Raw genomic sequence first — 19,150 nt, 5'->3', positions numbered from 1 at the left:
GAGTGTTGCGCCCACCCAGGGGCAGGTGGCCGGCACACAGCACAATGGAGGCAGGAGGGCTGCTTTCCCCTTTTGCCCTTTTGCTCTTGTTGTTTCTCATATCTACACAGCCACCATGTTGCACCTAAGCCATGCCAGCCTGACTTGGAGCCAGCTTTTTATAGACTGAAATATCCAAAAACTATAAGCTAAATAAGCTTCCCTTAATTTTGGCCATCAGGTATTTTGTCTCAGCAATAAAAGAAAAGTAAACAAGACAATGTCTTTGTGGGATCTGTTCAACTTGGGCAGGAAGTGCAGTACACACAATACATTAGAGAATAAATGTAGCTGTGTTACAATAAAACTTTATTGATAGACACCGATATTTTAATTACTCTTCTTTTTTGTTTTTGTTTTTTAAGCATTTAAAAGTATACCACTTTTATCTACACATGGTGGCAGATGCCTATAATCTCAGCACTAAGGAGGCTGAGGCAGGAGGATCCATGCAAGTTCAGTTCAAGATCAGCCTAGGCTACACAGTCAGTTCAAGGCCAGCCTGCACTACATATCAAGACCCTGTCTCCAAAAACTGCCAGGTTTGCCCCATATGCTATAGATCATCAACTTCTTTTTTTAAACTACTCATAATTTTCTTTCCTTACTGTGACTAGTTTTCAAGGCTCAAGATTACTTGAAGGTATGTGGGTGGTAAATTTCTTGATCAGATTAGTAACCTCCTCCCAAAAGACGGTCTCAAGTTTACTTATTGTCCCTAGTATCAAATCTATGTTTTCAAGATTATCTTTAAATATATATTTCCAGGGGCTGGGGATGTAGTTTAGCGGTAGAGTGCTTCTCCAGCACATGCAAGGCCCTGTGTGAAATCCCAGAACTCTAAAAGAAAAAAAAAAAAAAAAACATACACACTTCTAATTCATCAAAAATGTATATTTTCTCACTGCTAAACTTAATGGCAACTTCAAGTGGGATAATAAAGAGCAATGTAATGATGCCAAACTTTGGTGTGTTTGTGTGTGTTTGTGTGTATGTAAGTGAGAGACTGAACAGCTACAAGGGCCATAAGTAGAAAACAAAACTTTTCAGGTCATGTATTTAAAGTACAGGTAAGTTTCACTGAAGCTGACAGTCTGCAAGTGACTAGACTTTCACAGCTGCACGCTAGCAACCCCTGGGAAACTCGAGTTAAATATTCCTAAAACAGGAATCTAGTTCTGTTATGAAACTCTTCATCATTTCGCCTCCTGACAGCCACAGAAATCAGAAAGAATTCAGATGATTAGCAAGTACCATTTTTAATAAAATTTGAATCCAGAGTCTTTAGGGTTTTTTCACTGCTAGCCTACATAGCTCACTATTATCAGCAATATTAATGTAATTACTCAGGTAAAGAGAGAGTAATTACTATGGGAAAACTGTGACCTTTTGCATTGCTTTTTAACATCCCCCTTTCCCTGGGAAATATTTAATTCTGAGTAATATAAAGGTTAAGAAAAATAGAGGTTTCATAGTATCTAAACAGGTTCCAATAAAAATCAAAGGAAACTATAAATAAGCATTATTCTTCTACCTCAATTGAAACATAATTGTAATAAAATTCACAGACTTTATTATGACAGATACTATTCACTGCTAGAAACCACAAAATAATCCATACAACTCTAAGAAGTTGTAAAACAATGCATCCTTAAAATTTACTACTCTAAGGAATAATCTTCGTATTAACAGTTGGGACCCAATCACAATCTCAAAGTATGCCATTTTACTTAAGGGAAAGCAAGAAGTCAGGCAGTCAATCGACAAACACCTTACAAGTGTAATAATATCCCTAAGAATTTGGGGTTTCAGATCAGCTCCCTCAGGCAAGAGGAAATAATCATATGTTTTTCCACTGAACTGCATTTTTCTGTAAACATCTGAAAGAGTGAATCTGCTTTACAAATGAAATAGTCAATTCAAAGAGCAGTAATAATAAAAATATATGCCTGTTTTTATACTATTATGGGCTTATAAAGAAATCATTGGTAATGCTCTCATCTACAAAGATGGAACATGATATATAACTGTTACCAAGGAAACAGTAAAGTAAAACTTACATGAAAACTATCAAGCAATTTAATAACCAGAAAATTAGAAGAACAAGAGAAAACATCTTCAGATAGAACTATAACACACCATGTCCCCCATGACAGATGTAATCAAGGGTAATGACTCACACAGATGTTCTAAAGGGCCACAGATACTCCCCAGCTAGTCCAGTGTTTGGCAGCACATTTTTTGATTGTTGTTGTTTTGTTTTGGTACCAGGGATCAAACTCACAACCTAGAGCTAGCCAGGGAGGTGTTTATACCACCGAGCTAAATCCCTAGCCCTAGGAATACATTTTTTAAGTGCTTATCAAAAGACGCTACTGAATTCCTGAAAGGAAATTTGAGTGCTGAATTTTCACAGCATCGAAAAGGCACAGATTCTATGAACAGGTACCTAGGAAAGTCAAAATACATACTTTATTAATTCTAGTGTGGATTAATGTCCTCTGAGAATACTTTGCAATTATTACTACTACCCTTACTCACTGATAGGACACTTGGCAAATAATCAGTTACTGCAAATGCTCTCTGAGTCAACATTCACAAACTCAAGTTTGTCAGAACCAAAGATAAGGCCAACACCCAGGGTAACTATGTGTTTTTTTTTTTTTTTTGTCTTTTTCATTTTTATTGGTACTAGGGATTGAACTCACGACCGCCTGCTTTCAAGGCAGGTGCTTATGCCGCTGAGCTAAATCCCCAGCCCCTGTAACTATGTGTGTTTGCCTGAAAACCAAGAGAATTTTAAGTACTTAAGTGTCCATGCTGATCAAAGATAAATCCTTTAGGAAGATTATCCACTCTGAAATCAGGAAAATCCTGCAGTGTAAGCATTTTTAGACTTCAGTTTTGAGAACAGAACTTGATTTTTGTAAGTATTTAGAACACACACATGCACACTATCTTCCTTCAAGGACAGAAACAAGCAGCTGCAAACGTGTTTCTGCAGGCTGGTAACCTCTAAAGGTATCTCTGCTTCAGCTTGGGGATCATCCTTGAGCCCATAGTGAGGAAAAGGAAGAATTTCAGAGGATGGCAGACTTCTTAAATGGCACATTAGCTAAGAGCATGTGCACTTTCTCTCTTTAGAATAAACATTGCATCACATTAAAGATGAATGTGAAATTTACACTCATTTTCTGAAATTTAAACTCTTTAAAAGATACTGAGCTGGGGATATACTCCAGTGGCACAAGCACCTGCCCGGCAAGTGCAAGGTCCTGAGTTTGATTCCCAGTATCAAACAAATATAAAAGATAGCTACCCCCTCCCACTTGGCTTGAGCTTTTATAAATGCTCAGATGTGTGAGCATCAAGAAGGTATCCTAGAATTTTAGCAAAGTGAGCACTAAATCTCTTTTCACTGACACACAGCATCGACCCCTCCCAAGCTCCACAGTTTAAGGACTAAATCCACCCTTGAGGTATTTTGTTAATCTCCTTGGGTTTAGCATGTGAGGCCACTGAAAACTCTCCCAGCTACTTTAAACAATACTCTTGTTTGAACTTCTCTCTCTCTTCAGTGACATTTAGGTCCATAACCCAGAGGATACTACACAATCTCTGAACTTGCCCATGGCTGTTTCTCAACTATGATTCATTATTTGACAGCTGTTTATTATCTAGCCATTGGCAGAAGGACGCAGGAAGTTAATAGAATAGTGATGTAAAGCCATGGGCCTCTGTATCAGCATGAAACCAAACAATTTGCCACACTACAATCATACACTGCTTGACACATCAGTTTTTGTGATCTGTAGGGACCTCTCGTGGGCCACTTGAAGACACACATATTTACTCATCACCAGTATATCTCGGGTCCACCCAGAGATTAAGTTATGTTGGGTGTCCTTCCCTGAGGGAATCTGCTTGTGCCATGAGGACTGCTCCACGTGAATAGAGAGGGCAAGTGGAGATGGACAGGGAAAACAAAGACCTGTGGATGTTGGGGAAAGGCGCATTTACAGGGCACCATCCAAACTGAATGGTTCTAAAGTGGCTCAAATGGCATTTAACAAAGCAAAGTCAACATACTTTTATGCCTCAGGATGCTCAACCTTGCCTGATGCAATCAACACATCTCAATCTGACACTAAAAGAATGAAAGGAAAACCTACAATTATTCTCTCCACATTATGAACAAGACTTTCAGCTACATCCTGGAAAAACCTATTATTCCCCCTCCTTGGCACCAACTCCTAGAGGTTTGATGGGGGCAGAAGACCAGCCCTTGCAGAGGCTTGGGTATGGTTTTGTAAGACCTCTCATACCTGGCTTTGACAGTTAATACCACCAGTACAAGTCCTTTACTCCATGGGTTTAATGAAGACTTTGGAGGAGCCCTAAGACAGAACATAGAGGGGGAATGCTCTGACCAGGTAATACCTAGGTGGCCCCAAAGTGGAAATGTTCCTCTTTCAGCACTGATAGAGAAATCTGCCTGATTTCATTATTTTTCTTCAGTTTCAACAATATGGCTACTTGGAAGCAAATTTCTACATCTTTCAAGGCTGAAGACTACAGTTACTCAAAGAAAAGCTGGAAGTCTGTCACCACTTCTCCCATGACTTTGCCTCTGGCTCACAGCTGCGGGTACCTAGGTCAACCTACAAATTGAGTTTTCCAAGACATAGAGGTCTAATTTAGGGGCCAGAGAGGGGCACTTTGGGGGCTGCTGCTTGGAAGACAATTACCCAAGCTCCAAGTACTTCTGGCTTTCCCTAGCAGTAGCGATTACAACCATCTTCTCTTGGCCCTGAATTATACATGTGACCCCAAGCACCACTGGGGCTTTTCCTGAGGGAAAACAAACTGCCTGCTGTGAACATGTGTGTGAGGGCGTGTGTCTCCCGCTGAGTGGTCTACACCCCTGGATGCACAAGTACCATCAGCCCGTTAGAAATAAGTTGAACGCGGCAGCCCCTGGTCACCTGGCTTCTGTCCTGTCTTAAGCTCTGCTGCACGCTCCAGCTTTTGCTTCACCCCAGCCTCCCGCAGGGGGAAAAGCACAAGTTGCCCGGGGCTTCAGCGGCCCTGGGTGCAAAGGAAACCGGCGCGGCCCCTACCTCGACAGCTTAGCAATCTTCACAAAGCTGAAGACATCCATGCAGGCAGCAGGGAGACCCCAGAGCGCGGCGGCTCCGTCAGCCCTTCTCAGGCCAGCAACGGCAGCCTCGGTAGCCCCATGGCTGGGACCTCAGCGCGCCCCGGGCTCGAGTGGCGGTGGCAGCGGGTGGCGGCGGCGGCCCTGGAGAGCCCGCACCTGGAGGCGGCGACTGCTACCCCCCTCTGGCCGGGAGCTGCGTGTGCATCCCAGAGCAGGACCATTGATGGGCGCTGGCGTTGGCAAAACTCAATGGAGAGCAAGCCAGGCAGGGCGCTAGGGGCGGGGGCAGGAGCACGGCCCGGGTCCTGCGCCCCGCCCAGTGCGCTTGGCCCTGGGGACAGTCGGGCTCTGCTCCTGCTCCCGAACCCTTGGGCCCCTGTGCCCCACGCGCCAAGGAGCGCGGACTGAGCCAAGTGGCAGCGGGCAAGCTTGACACGGGAGCACGCACCCCTTGCAACACTGCAGCTGCTTCCCAGCCTCCTTCCCCAAGCTGAGTCCCTTCTCCTGTCCCCACCCCCACCCGCCCGGGGGGAGGAGGCACTTTCCTGTCACCCTTCGCGTGTGTCTCCAGATCTTTCAGACCTGAACTAACAGTCTATGACACACTGGAGGACTGTGAACCCTACCCCTGCCACTCCAAACCAAAGGGGAGCAGTGCATCTGCAGGCTCCCAATGTCTCGGTTTGCTCTGTAAACAAAACTAGCGATCAGGAAGGAACAGGCTGGACTGAGAGCAGATCATTTGTCCAGGGAAAATGCAAGGGAGATGCACAGCACAGTGGGCTCGGTTTGGAGAGCGAAGAGTTCCCACCGGTTCCCCCAGTCGCCAGGCAAGACGTGAAATCTGGGCTGGCGGGGAAGGTGTGTTCTTTGGATAGCAGCACCACGACAGCGTTAGTTAAATAAGCAAGAGAGTCTGAGGGGCGCTGGGGGAGGGTGCAAACAGCTGTTCCTTTCTAGAGGGTTTAGCTGAGGGTCCCGGGAGCCTGTGGTATGGAAGCTTATTTGATTGTGGCTGGGAATCTAAAAGAAAGAAGGATGAGCATTGGGGTCTGGCCGGCAGAGCGAGCTGCTTTTTCAAATGTGCTTTGGGTGAAGACGGCAAAGGAAAAGGGGAAAAAAGAAAAGAAAGAGGAAAAAAAAGAAAAAAAAAAAACCCTCCAGAAACAAAATCACAGAAACACAAACACTCACCTCAGGCAGAGTAAACTCCAAGTAGTAGCCATTTAGAACTCCTAGCCTCCTCTTTTACATAATTACCTTGGATAATCACGCCAGTTCCTTAATTCATTTCTGTCTCCCAGGAGGCGCAGGCTTCGTCGGCCCCTTTTCCTTCCTTCTCTTGGTGTCTCAAGGCCTCTTCTCCAAAATCCTTTAAACCTTCTCCCTCTACTCTGTGAAGGTCAGCTGGCCGCACAAAGTGTGTGTTCTCCCATCAGCAGCGTTCACCTGGTGGCAGGGCCACCGCAGAGAAGAGATACCACCCGCGAAACGTTGGAGGATCTAGCCAGTGCATCTGGCTCTCCGAGAGGATTAAGGAAACGGGAATCTGTTTAAACTTCCCAGACTTCTGTTTCTATCGTGCTCTGATGCTAAAACGAAAATCTTCAGTATTCAAGCCTAGCACAACCACGTCTCTCAAGGCATTTCTTTCAAAATTAAACATAAAATCCGTAGCAATCTGCACATTTGAAATGATTTAGAACTCGAGCATAAAATTATATTTTTTTGAATAAACAGAATAAACCTGCTTTTAGCTTCTTGTAGGATGACTAGTTTAATTTTAATGAATGTGGTTACTTCTTCTAGACCAAGTTGGCGAGAGGGACCTTGGCTTCTGTACTCCCTATTGTTTGTGTAAAATAATTATAGTTTGGGTCTGCACATTGCTTTATAATTTTTAAAGCACTTTTGCATTTGAGTCTCATAGCAACCCTGGCATTTAAGTAAGGCAACATGTTGAAAAAAGAGAAATCTTTTCTTTTAATATCACAATCTATTCTTAATGTATCAGACAACGTGATTTTCTAAAAAAATATGGGTCAGATAAGGTTACTTGTCTGATCCAAACTCTGCAAAAGCTCTCCATTCTCTGAGCTAAAGTAGCACTGCTACAATAAGCAAGAAGGCCCCGGACAACTCAGCCATGAATCCCTCCAACCTGATCACCTTTGTTCTCTTCTCCTCGTCACCAACACACATACTAGGCACCAGCACTAATCGCCTTGCTTTTCTTTAAACCCTGAAAATGTCTTCCAGCCTTAGGCTCTTTGCAATGGTTGTTCCCTTGGCATGGATTGCTCTTCCAGTAGAAATCTGCATAGTCAGCTTCTTCATCTAAGAAATCTTTTCACAAATATCACTTGGTAAATCTACAGGACCCTCACACCCAGGCTTTCAAGTTGTCATGAATTGGTTTTTCTTTCTTTTTCTTTCTTGCTTGCTTGCTCACTTGCTTGCGTCCATAGAATCTACTGCCCATGGGCATACTATAAAGTTCATTTCTATCATTATCGTTTCTTGTCTCAATCTTCCACTGGAATGAAAGCTTTACACAGGCAGAGAACTTTGGTTTGTTTTGTTGTTTTCATTCATGGGTCCCAAATGCCTAGACCAGAACTTTGTTAAGTATTTGTTACATGAATGAAAGAGTGAATTGCATGCTCACTAAATTAATGGTCAAAGCAACATTGATCAAGCATCCCCAGGAAACCTAAAGACCCCTCTCAGCCATTCTCTTTCCCCTGTATCCTTTGCCCTCTTTTGCATTGTGGGTGAAGTCAATGAAGTCCCTCTTATCCTCTACAATTTATTTACTCCCCTACAACCTCTTTACCTTTCCCCAAGAGAGTAGCTACCAATGGCTTTCTGTCTCTCTGAGTCAACATCAGGCCACACACCACCAGCTTTTGGTTAGGAAAAAAGAAATAAAGCAATACCTTTAGAAAATTCATTTTGAAAAAAATATTTGCTTTTGAGAACAGAATGGTTGAGATGCCTTTTAAAAAAGAATACACTGTTTAGAATTATTAGGGGATGACCTATATCATTTCTATTGTTTTGTTGGGTTCGATTTTGTTTTCTTTTGTTTTGTTTATGTCAAATCCAATGGCAGAAGCAGCTATTTCAAGATATAATATAGTAGCAATTTTGGACTTAGAACTGGCTGGTTTTGAAGTCCTTTATTGCATTCATTGTCTTGTTTTTATTGTTTCTATTTATTCTGTTCTTTTTGATTTTTACTATGTCCAAAATTATCTGCAACTATTTGGAGGATATCAAAAGGCATTATGGTAACTATTGTTGATTTTGTAATTTTTCTAGGCCTGTGTCTCTTACACCGGATTCTTTTGATTGGTTTTATTCTGTTTTATTCTCTTTAAAATTTCAAAAAAAGAATTATTAGAGGTTGAGGGTGTAGCTCAGTGGTAGTGCATGGATTTAGCATGTACAAGTTCCTAAGTTCAAGCCCCAGTAACAAAAAAGAAAAACAAAAGAACTATTCCTGATACCAAACAGCTAGTTATTCAACAGTGAAAGTGACAGGAAATAGGCATTGTGTTTACTCATAGAGAGACAGCCTCCCTTTAAGACATCTGGTCTACCTGGAATAGCTTGCTGTTGGGCTTCTTCCTGTGCCAATTTCTGCACTACAATTATGACTGGTGCAGATGCTGACTCTTCATAACAAAATAGTCACCAGGGGATATGAATGCTTTCTCTAGGTCTTTATATTCCTCTGTTAAATTAATTATCTAGTATGTTTTCTAACAGATTAATAGCATTTTCTAAAGCAAAGAGATTGTCCCCTTTCTCCTTTGTTTCTCATTAACATCAGAACGAAGGAATCAGCTCCCCTGAAACATGCTAACACAGCCAGTTTATCCCTTTGAGCCTTCCTGGCAGACAGACACGGATTTGAGTTGCTGGTCTCCTCTCTCTGCACCAGGTGTGTGTGGCAGAGGTTGGGGGAGATTTCTTTGTCTAGCACAAAGTGCATCGCTGTAAATCAAGCAAAACCAAAGAATGGGATCTTGAAGACCTATGTGATTTTCAGAAGTTTTAGCTCCAGCCTAGATAATCTCTAAGGCTGGTTCTAGATCTTGCAGCATTTTACTCATCAGAGACTATATTTCCCAACCTTGGGGGATATACTTAATTTGCTTTATTTAGATTCAAGTGACACTTGGTCATATCTGAAAATTTCAGACACACTTTGAAACACTTGAATGTACTCATGAATGAATCAGAGCTATTAGATCTAGAGCAAGTCCTGTAACTTCTCATAGACTCAGTTTCCCCAGCTGTAAATGTAAACTGTATTACATCCCTACCTTACCTGGAATTAGCACTTGAAATTGCTGCACATAAATTAAGGTATATGGATGTTAACTCTTAAAGGATTTCCATCACTGTCTTAACTCTTGGAAATTATGTTAGAAAAAGTTTCAGCCTTTAGAATTATTACTTTGGAGGTTGAAATATATGTTTGGATTGATCAAGATGGGCACTGTTGCCTAAAAATCACGTGCACTCTTACACAATCTCAACAAAGCTCATAGCCGTAATAGCTTTTATGGTTTGGGGGTTTGCCAAGGAGGGAGGGAGAGGAATTTCCTTTGTAATGCCACCCTTATCCAAAGCTGGTGTCAGGAATCTTTTGGGGTGGATGCTCCACGCAGGACAGCAGTGGAGGTTTCTGCCATTGCAAACTGCATTTCTTGTTTGGGATGTAGCATTTCAACCATCTGGTATCACTCCTGGCAACGGAAGTAAGGAAAGGCAAGGTATTCATTCCTTCTATAAACAATTATGGAGTCTTTCCTATGCACCATGGACTGTTCTAGGCACTGGGAAAAAAATCAGGTAACGAAGCAAGATTCTGCTCTCACAGAAAGTATACTGTAAATGGGGAGGTATACAGTAAACAACAAAATTCAAATAAGAAAATAGCAGGAAGCCAGGAATGGTTGTGTATGCCAATAATCTTGATACTGTGGAAGGCTGAGACAAGAGGAGCTCAGGTTCAAGGTTAACCTGGGTAACTAAATGACTCAGCAAGACCCACTTTTAAAAGCCCTGGGAATGTAGTACAGTGCAATGGCCCTGTGTTCAATCCCCATTAGAGAAAGAGAGAGCAAGAGAATAGAATAACTGATGGAAATGTACAAAGTATAAAAGTTTTATTGATAGAAAGAGAGAGACCAGGCAGCTAAGATCCATTGGTTACCTGGGCACAGTGGCAAATGCTTGTAATCCCAGTGACATGGGAGGCTGAGGTAGGAGGATTGCAAGTTCAAGGTCAGCCGGGGTAATGTAGCAAGATCTGGTCTCAAAATAAAAAATAAATTACTAAATAAATGGCTGAGGATGATGTCAGTGATAGAATGCCCCTGAGTTGGAATACAGTCACACACACAGACATACACACACACACACACACACACACACACACACACACATCATGGTTTAAACAGGTAAAACATAAAAACAAGGATTTTTATCTTCTTCTATGTGCATCTCCATGATCTTCCACCCTTCTTGGGTGCCAATCTTCTTGGTGTATGTACTTCCCTGCCCTTGTCTGTTCACGGTTCTCATTCTGGTACTTTCTCTTTCTCATATATCTATGCTCAAGTTTTAGGTTACCATAATAAATTTTATGATACTTTTCATCATCTACATGCAATAATTGACACAAAAATACCTCTGGTCTGGATCTCAACTCCAGATCACTCCTTAACATCTCTATATAACATCTACTGGGTACTTTGAATTTTATATATCTTAATGTCAATTCCATAGAGAAAACTCTTGCCTGCAGTCTTTTCCAACTGTTAAGATCAACCCCATTCTTCCAGTTGCTTACTTCCAAATCTACACACCACTTTTGACTTTTTCCTCATAAACATCACCTCATATCATCAAATCTTTTGGTTCTATTTTCAAAAATGTCTGCCTCATGTACATATCTCACCAACTTCATCACTGCTACTTATTCTCCAGCCACCTTTGTCTCTCCCTGGATTACCTCAATGGAAATAAGAAATCCACCTCAGTGGCCTATTATCTGGTCTTGGTACACTCAGTATAACTTGTCTTCTTGACCAGGAAAGATCTTCTAGATATCTGAGAGACTTTTCTTTTATGACAAATAGAAATATTCCACTCTCCAGAACTCTTTATTACTGTTTTTATTTTATTATTCTCCATAACACTTGATGGCTTTAATATTTCCCCTACCAGAACGTAAGCTCCATAATATAAGGACCCAATCAATGAATGAATGAACAAACAAATAAATAAATAAACAAACAAACAAACTGTGTTACATAGTTAAGTGAATTGCTTAGAACCACAAATAAGTTTGGAGCCAAGTGAGGATCAGAATCTAGTATTATTTACAATATACAGTACAAGGTCCCTCACATCTCAACTTGCAGACAATGGGTAGGGTGAAAAGGGCAACAAGAGTGGAAAGAGGAAGGCTTCTTGGAGATGATGATACTGATTCTTAAAAGGTATGTGACATTTAGTCACTCAAAGGATAATGACAAGGGTTCGGTGTGCTTTTGTGATGAGGACACAATAAAATAAGTTACTCAGTGGCATTAACTCAGCACTAGAATCTGTGCAGGAAAGGTGGGCAGTGGTAGATCAGAGACAGGAGAGAAATGAAGCTTGAAAGGCAGGCAAGAGTGAGGTCAATGGGTTCTTGGTCAGTGGGCTTCTGCTTCTAACAGGAAAAAAATATTTTGGCCAAAAGCAATTACTTGAGAGTAAGATTTTCTGGTGCAAAGAGGGGGATATAGACTCCACTTCAAAAGTCATCAGCTTTATCTTCTTTTTCTCCCCCAACTAAGGCCCTATGGATTTCATAAGAACCTAGTTTGAGAACCATGGTGCTAGTAATAGAAAGTTACAGACTGGCTAGAAGAAGATCTTGTTGGAGGATATTTTAACTAGATCCTCCCGAAGGCTGTGGGGAGAAGACTGGAAATAAGAAATCCAGTCAGGAAGCTATAGCAGAAGTGGGAGCAATGGAGTATTGTACTGAAGATAGAACACTCAAGATTACATATTTGATTATGTATGGAGTTAGGAAGGGAAGAATCAAAGAAGCCTCTCCATGGGTCTAAATTGGATGCCTGAGCCATGGGGATGCCCCAGTCAAATGGGCTGTATAACAACCAAGGGATATCCACAGGTTGTTAGATCTATAAGCCGGAACCCAAATACAATTACAACACATCAATGAGCCACTGAATTTGATGAATTTACTGCAAATATTAATTTACCATCTTTAGAGGCCTTTGTTTATGGATAGTGGAGCAATGTTTTCACAGATGGACAACCATCTTAGGGCAATGAGATTCTTGAGAAATTAGGTTAAAACAAAACTAATTGAACAGTAGTAAAGAAAGGATCCCTCGTTTTGTTTCCTGCTTGATCTCTGTCTTCATTTTTTTTGTTCCTTACTTAATATTCAACGAGGGTGGGTGGAAGGACTAGGAAGGCAAGACAAGACAGTTTTAAAGATTATTATTTTTATTAGTGTTAAGTAAGAGAATGAATCATATTGTACATTTGTATGGTTTGATTTTCCTAAAAGCTTTTGTTCCATTAGTCCTGGAAATAACCCTGTAAGTTAGACAGGAAAGGTATTATTATCCCATTTTAGGGATGACAAAAGGTGAGACTAGAAAAGCTAAGTGATGACAATAATTCTTAGTAAGTATAAAGATTATTATACTATGAGAAGCATTGTTTCCTGGTGATGAGTGTAGCATCATAAGGGAAACATTGGAATTCAGATTTGTAAAAGAAAAAGAAGTCTTAAGTTCTACTAATATAATTCAATTGTTTTATATTTCATTATCTGCAAGGAGGCTTAACAATTTTAAATGCCATACTGGGTATTAGAAAGAATAGTTGATAAGGCATAAGGAGTTGAATTCCATTCCCAAAGCTGTACATAAAAGCAAAACCACCGCCTCTACAGGGGATTGAATCCCTAGGCACTCTTAACACTGAGCTGCAGCCTCAGACCTTTGTATTATTCTTATTTTGAGATAAGGTCTAAGTTTCTCAGGAGGGACTCAAACTTTGATCCTCCTGCCTCAGCCTCCTGAATAGCTGGGGCCTTTTAGGTATGCATCACTACTTAGCTTTTCTTAGTGCTAACTTTTCATCTATAAAATCTATGGGTTAAAATGCATTTGCAAGATCCCATTCCCTTCTCATACACTGTGAATATATAAGTGAAACTTCATAAAGACCAAAAGATATATGGTTTAAGATCCCATTTACTTTGGTAATTTTGTAACCAAGAAGTCCAGCTTCATGGGCCAGGGATAGAATTCAGAGGTAGAAGCCCTTGTCTGGGGTAAGTAAGGACCTGGTTTGATGTTCAGTACTAGAAAGAAAGAAAGAAAGACAGACAGACAGACATACAAAAAGAAAGAGAAAGAAAGGAAGGAAGGAAGGAAGGAAGAAAGGAAGGAAGGAAGAAAGAAAGAAAGAAAGAAAGAAAGAAAGAAAGAAAGAAAGAAAGAAAGAAAAAGAAAAGAAAAAATCAGACTAATTTATATAGGGACACCTTGAAGATCAGAGATTTTTACCAATCAACTGTATGTATATCTACAAACTAGAAAATTATTAGCTCAGCTCCCTAGCAGCTGAACTTTATTCAAGGTTAAGAACAACATTTGCTATGTATACCTTCCAGAGGCCTTATTAAATTACCTCATTTGCTTTACATCCTTCTCCCCACCCTCTGTCACACATTTTGGTCAGGAACATACCACAGTCTTCCAATGGAGGATTCTAATTACTACTTTTCCACTCAGTGTCCTCTTGTCTGATGAAGTATGGAAAGGAAAGGGGAAGAAGGTCATTGGAAAGATTCTGCCGGTGTATAATTGTCAGAAGATGAAGTCTTACTGTGTCATACCCTGTAACAATATTTTGAATTCTTATGAAATGTTCAAAAATCCTTATAAAGCCTCATATTTGCCTTAGATACATTTTAACATTTTAAACTCATTTTCAGGCTCCCTGATCCAGATCCAGACTCACTTTTATGCCGTCTTCTGATACAATGTTCCTGCCCCCTGACCCTGGACTAGACCCAAACCAATCAAACCACTCTGAATAGCAGCACTTGTGCTTGATGGAGAAATTGTTCTTGTCTCAAAGATGATCATGAGGGTGAACTTTAAGGGAGACATATGCACAAAAACAGCTGACTTGAGTTGTTCCAGGCATTTGAAATCTTGTTTTGTATTAATTTATTATTTTACTTATTAATTCACTCAATATGTTTAACTTGTTTCAAATGCCATCTACTATATACTAGGGACTATGGAGAGGGAATCAAGTCTCATACATCTTGATAATTGGGTGGATGGAGCAGAAAGCATTACTGGAGATTGAACTCAAAGCCTTTCCATTGAATCACATCCCTAGGCCTTTTATTTTTTTATTTTGAGATAAGGTCTCACTAAAGCTGCCAAGTTGCCCAGGCTGGGCTCTTGAACTTGATCTTGCTGCCTCAGCCTCCCAGAGGGCTGGGATTATAGGTGTACACCAATACCACCCACATCACTTTGATGTCAAGGGTCAAAGCAGGAATCTTCTGTTGCCTGCCCTATAGGCTTGCTTTCTCTATTTTTCATGTGGAAATGAGGCCCCACTCCCATCCAGAATCCAGACCTCCCTTAAAACCTGTTTCCTGTCTCTAAATGAAGTGACCAAACCTTGAGCTGTAGCTAAAACTTGGCAACCTAAAGGTTGCTGATAATGAGCAGAAGTTAGATCTTGGCCTTAAACAAATCTGGGTTCTAGAACCAACCTATAATGATGACCTACACATTCTAACTTTCTGAGATAATTAACTGTCTCTTTCCCTGTTTTCTCCCTTAAAACAGTGACAATCGGGCATTCTGTTATCCTCACCAAATGAAAGCCCTAATTGATCGAGGGGCTACTGACTGATTGTAGGAGGATGGCATAAAATCACTTTTCAAATCACCATAGCAAAACAGACTTAATAAGGCAACAGGATAAATAACTAGAGTGTAAAATAGACAATCATGATACACAACATTGATGTAACATTTGCCAGTTTAGAAAGGATTCTGCACATGTGGTCTTGGGTTTTACAACAATCCAGTGGGGCAGGGATTATCACTCCAATTTATAAAAAGTAATACTGAGGCCCCAGGAGGCTAAGTGATTTGCCAGAGATCACACAGCAAGCAAACAAGAAGCAGTAGTCCTCACACAGATGCATTCTAATTTCTAATTCTCTGACTTTCCAACTATACCATGGCTCCCTGGCTGAACATAGTAGCTGAAAGTGGGGCCTGAGTGACTGTTGGGGGAGGAAGAGTGGGTGAATGGGGTGTCCTTCCTGAGCTGGGTCTTGAAAAATAAATGGGACTTCCAAAAATCAGCAAAGATCATGCCAAACACAGAGAACAGGGAGGTGGAAGGAACAAGTATTGTAACTGGACTACAAGCCCTAACTTAGACAAAATCCTAAAGGAATGAGGGAAAAAAGAATTGTGAAATCAGGCCTTAAACTTCACAAGGATGGATGAATGGATGGATGGATGGATTGATGGATGGATGTATGGATGGATGGGTGGGTGGATGGATTTATTTATTTGTAGTACTGGGAATCAAACTCAGGAATGCTCTACCACTGAGCTACCTCCCAGCCCTTTTTGTTTTATTAAGTAAGGGTCTCTCTAACTGTCCAGGCTGGCCTCTAACTTACAGTCCTCCTACCTTAGCCTCCCTGGTGGCTTGGATTACAGACAAGCACCACCATGCTCAGCACAGGACACCATTTTAGGTAGGCAGTGAGGCTTCGTTGGTGACTCTAGGACAGAGATTGTAGGGGTGTTACAATAGGAAACTCAACATTATCAACGAGGCTGTGGGTAGTTGAAAGACACAAAGAGATCCTGGAGTTCAGAAACCAGTAGGGGGCTATTTTGTGCAGCTTTCAGTCCAGGTGCTAGGTGTGATTGGAAGAGATGGAGGAACAGGAGTGCAGCTCAGTGGCACAGCACTTGCCCAGAATTAGCAAGGCCCTCAGAACAATACCTAATGGTGGGGGCACAGATGGAGGCTGGACAGTTGGCAAGACTTGCCCTTAGGAGTGGCCATGGTGGACAAGGAACCAAATGACAACTTAAGAACTCATTAATGGGTTTTGGGGAGTGGCAAGGCAGAGAGGACCAGTTCACTGGCTCTTTGGCACCTTCATTAAACTACTCTCTGAACCACTCAGAGGGCTGTTAATGGAGAGCCCAACATGAATGTGAGGTTGGACTAGCCCCTCATCCTTCCTGGAATCACCACCAAAACTTCAGACCCATCCTTTGTTCCTCATGTTTTGTGTCCCACAAAGCCATCTCTCACCTGTTATACTTCAGAGCAATAGGAGGAGAAAAGAGCCATAAGCCCTATCTTCCCACGGTACCAGCTTCATCTCTGATCAAGAATCATCTTCTCTCTATGGCTTTTTGCCGTTATTATTATTATTAGTAGTAGTAGTAGTAGTAATATATTTTTCATTCTGGCTTTCCTTGGGATGCTCACCATCAATTGGCAGACAGATGTCCTTCTCTATGGTGCTTCCTGTGTCCTGCTGTGTCACTGGCTAGCGACAAGCTGTGGCTAAGTTGTCAGCTCCCTAATTACAGGATAGTCTAATTACAGACATGTTATACTTGCAAGGTATTATTACCGAGGCTCTGTCTGCCGTCACCCAGAAGTAATGTAGCAAAATATTAGCTCAGTGATTAGGGGATTGTTACATGGATTGATGTAAGTTCACCCACGCATGCTTGTTCCTAGGGATAGCATTGGATTCTGGGAATGGGTGAGCTGAGTGAATCCTGTTAATGGAATGAGAGAAAACTCTAGGGAAGATGAGAGTCAGGAGCATGGGAATCAAGAAGGGCCACAATATTGTACCTATTCCACCCTGCCCTCTTTCACTTGGGAGAAGGAAGCATTCCTGTCTGTTTACTTAAGCTAAGAACACTTGGACTCTGGCTATTGAGTCCAACCCTGGTTATGAGGGTTGTAATTTTAGCAAGAGGAAATCTGGTGGTATAATTGTTCATCTTGAAGAAACTGAAGGATATAAATATTCTATTCCCCTGGAGGACTTTACCCTGTCTGGAGGGATGCTTAGATTCCTTCCAGAACAGAGGTGGGAAAGACAACTTTCACCCATGACCCCAGCATGCTTGCCAGAAAGACATCAGTTAGGGAGCAAAGAGAGAAAGCATCAAAAAGAGGGGAGGCCAGGAAAGGGAAAACTCTCAGTGGCCCATCAGAGGCTGCCTATCAAGGTAGAAAGATTACTCAGTGAGAAAAGTATTGCTGGGCACCACCTTTCTGGTTTCTGGTATATTTGAGAAAGACCAATATTAAGATGGAATTCTTTCTGGGCACACCTATGGAACTGCCCTGATGTGCTTTCCTCTTATGGATGACAAACATGAGGCACAGTGTTCTCATTGCATGTGCGGTAGTTTAGGATGGGCAGGTTCCAGGAGACTGGTTCAGAAAATCATCGCAGGCTGAACTAACTCCAGGTGGAATATGTGGCCTTAATCAGAGGTATTAACAAGCAGATGAGAATTTTAGACCCTCAGTGTGAATTACTGGCAGAGTTAACAGCTTTTAGAAAGCATCTAGGAGCTAGGCATGGTGACCTACACAGGAAGATCTCAAGTTTGGCCCCAATCTGGACAACTTAGTTGTTTAGCAAAAACCTATTTCAAAACAAAAGACAAAAAGGGGCTGAGATTGTAGCTCAGCTATGAAGACTTTAATTTGGTCTATGGTGCGACCAAAGAAACAAACAAAAAATTTCTGGGGCCCTAGGCATTCTGTCAAGACTGTGCAACGATTGTCTCAAAGTAAATGAAGGTGAAAATGTTCCAATTGATGTGCAGGATGGAACACATAACTATACAAAGCAGAAATTAACTGAGTAGTTGGCGGAGGCAGTAGAGTACATTCTTTGACTCACTGGTTCCTTCTTTCTTTCAGTCAATATTTTTTGAGTGTTTACTATGGGAAAGGCAATGTGAAAGAACTGTGGGGACAACACATTTTCACCTAACTTCTGTACCCCAGTGGGTATGCCACCACCACTTTCCCTACCCTGTCCTGCCAAACATATGAAAATGGACACCCATCAGCCATTAAATAGAGAGATTTTTTTTTTTTTTTTGGTACTGGAAATCAAACTCATGACCTTGCACTTGCCAGCCAGGCACTGTGCCACTGAGCTATATTTCTAGCCCAAGCTAAGAGAATTTAAATAACATTTTTAATTTTGAATTTTACTGAAAATGAAATACGCAGCTTGTTCTTATGATTTAATCCTATTTATATACAAATACTTATGAATTGAGTTTCAGCCAACTGGTTGCCATATTGTAATATCATTAAGTTTTGTAAACATTTAATTATACACTTATTACTTACAATTTTACAGCATATTTGCATATTTTCCTTAGGTCTCAAATTATCAACTAGACCCTTGAAAGTCTCAAAGGCCCCTGCTACTCAGTCTGTAAGGGACAGGGTATCCCCAAAGGAATCCCTCACTGCAGAACTTGCCTTCTGGTGGGAGAAATAAGACTTATTTACACTAAGAGCCAGAAAAGCAACTTACCATGTGTCCTGTTAGCATTTAACTCAGAACCTAACTCCATCTGCAAGGAACCAAATATGTATTAGGGGACATTTCCCAGAACTAAGTGATAAGCACTGAGTGATGAAGAATGCAAGTGAATAAAGAGGAATGAACTGAGGAAGGTCACTCCAGAAAGGGAACCAAGCATGTGCCAAGCCTGCAGGGAAGGAAGGGCCAAAGGCTACACCTCTGACTGATGACAAAGGCTTCAAGGGACA

At 41.4% G+C, this 19,150-nt stretch overlaps 1 protein-coding gene across 6 annotated transcripts in view; it reads right to left on the bottom strand.

Moving 5' to 3' along the window:
* Frmpd4 (FERM and PDZ domain containing 4) overlaps positions 1-19,150 on the bottom strand; it is a 938,443-nt gene that overhangs the window by 550,093 nt on the left and 369,200 nt on the right. For 2 of the 6 annotated variants that reach the window (XM_063243080.1, XM_063243078.1), the window contains exon 1: positions 5,160-5,700. The exons of 2 other annotated variants lie outside the window; for them this stretch is intronic. Coding sequence is in view for 2 of the 4 variants with exons in the window: in XM_063243078.1 (XP_063099148.1) it covers positions 5,160-5,200 (41 nt within the window). In the remaining 2 variants the exon portion in view is untranslated. Of the gene's footprint in view, positions 1-5,159; positions 5,701-6,394; positions 6,806-19,150 lie in introns of those variants that run through there. 2 more of the 6 variants (XM_063243079.1, XM_063243084.1) reach the window with 2 other exon arrangements.

Source organism: Cavia porcellus, unplaced genomic scaffold (genome assembly GCF_034190915.1).
Source record: "Cavia porcellus strain 051 isolate PalLab524CR breed Dunkin Hartley unplaced genomic scaffold, mCavPor4.1 scaffold_33, whole genome shotgun sequence".
Lineage (NCBI taxonomy): Eukaryota > Metazoa > Chordata > Mammalia > Rodentia > Caviidae > Cavia > Cavia porcellus.
The sequence above is the reverse complement of the archived record's forward strand: the minus strand, read 5'-3'. Positions and strand labels throughout refer to the sequence as shown.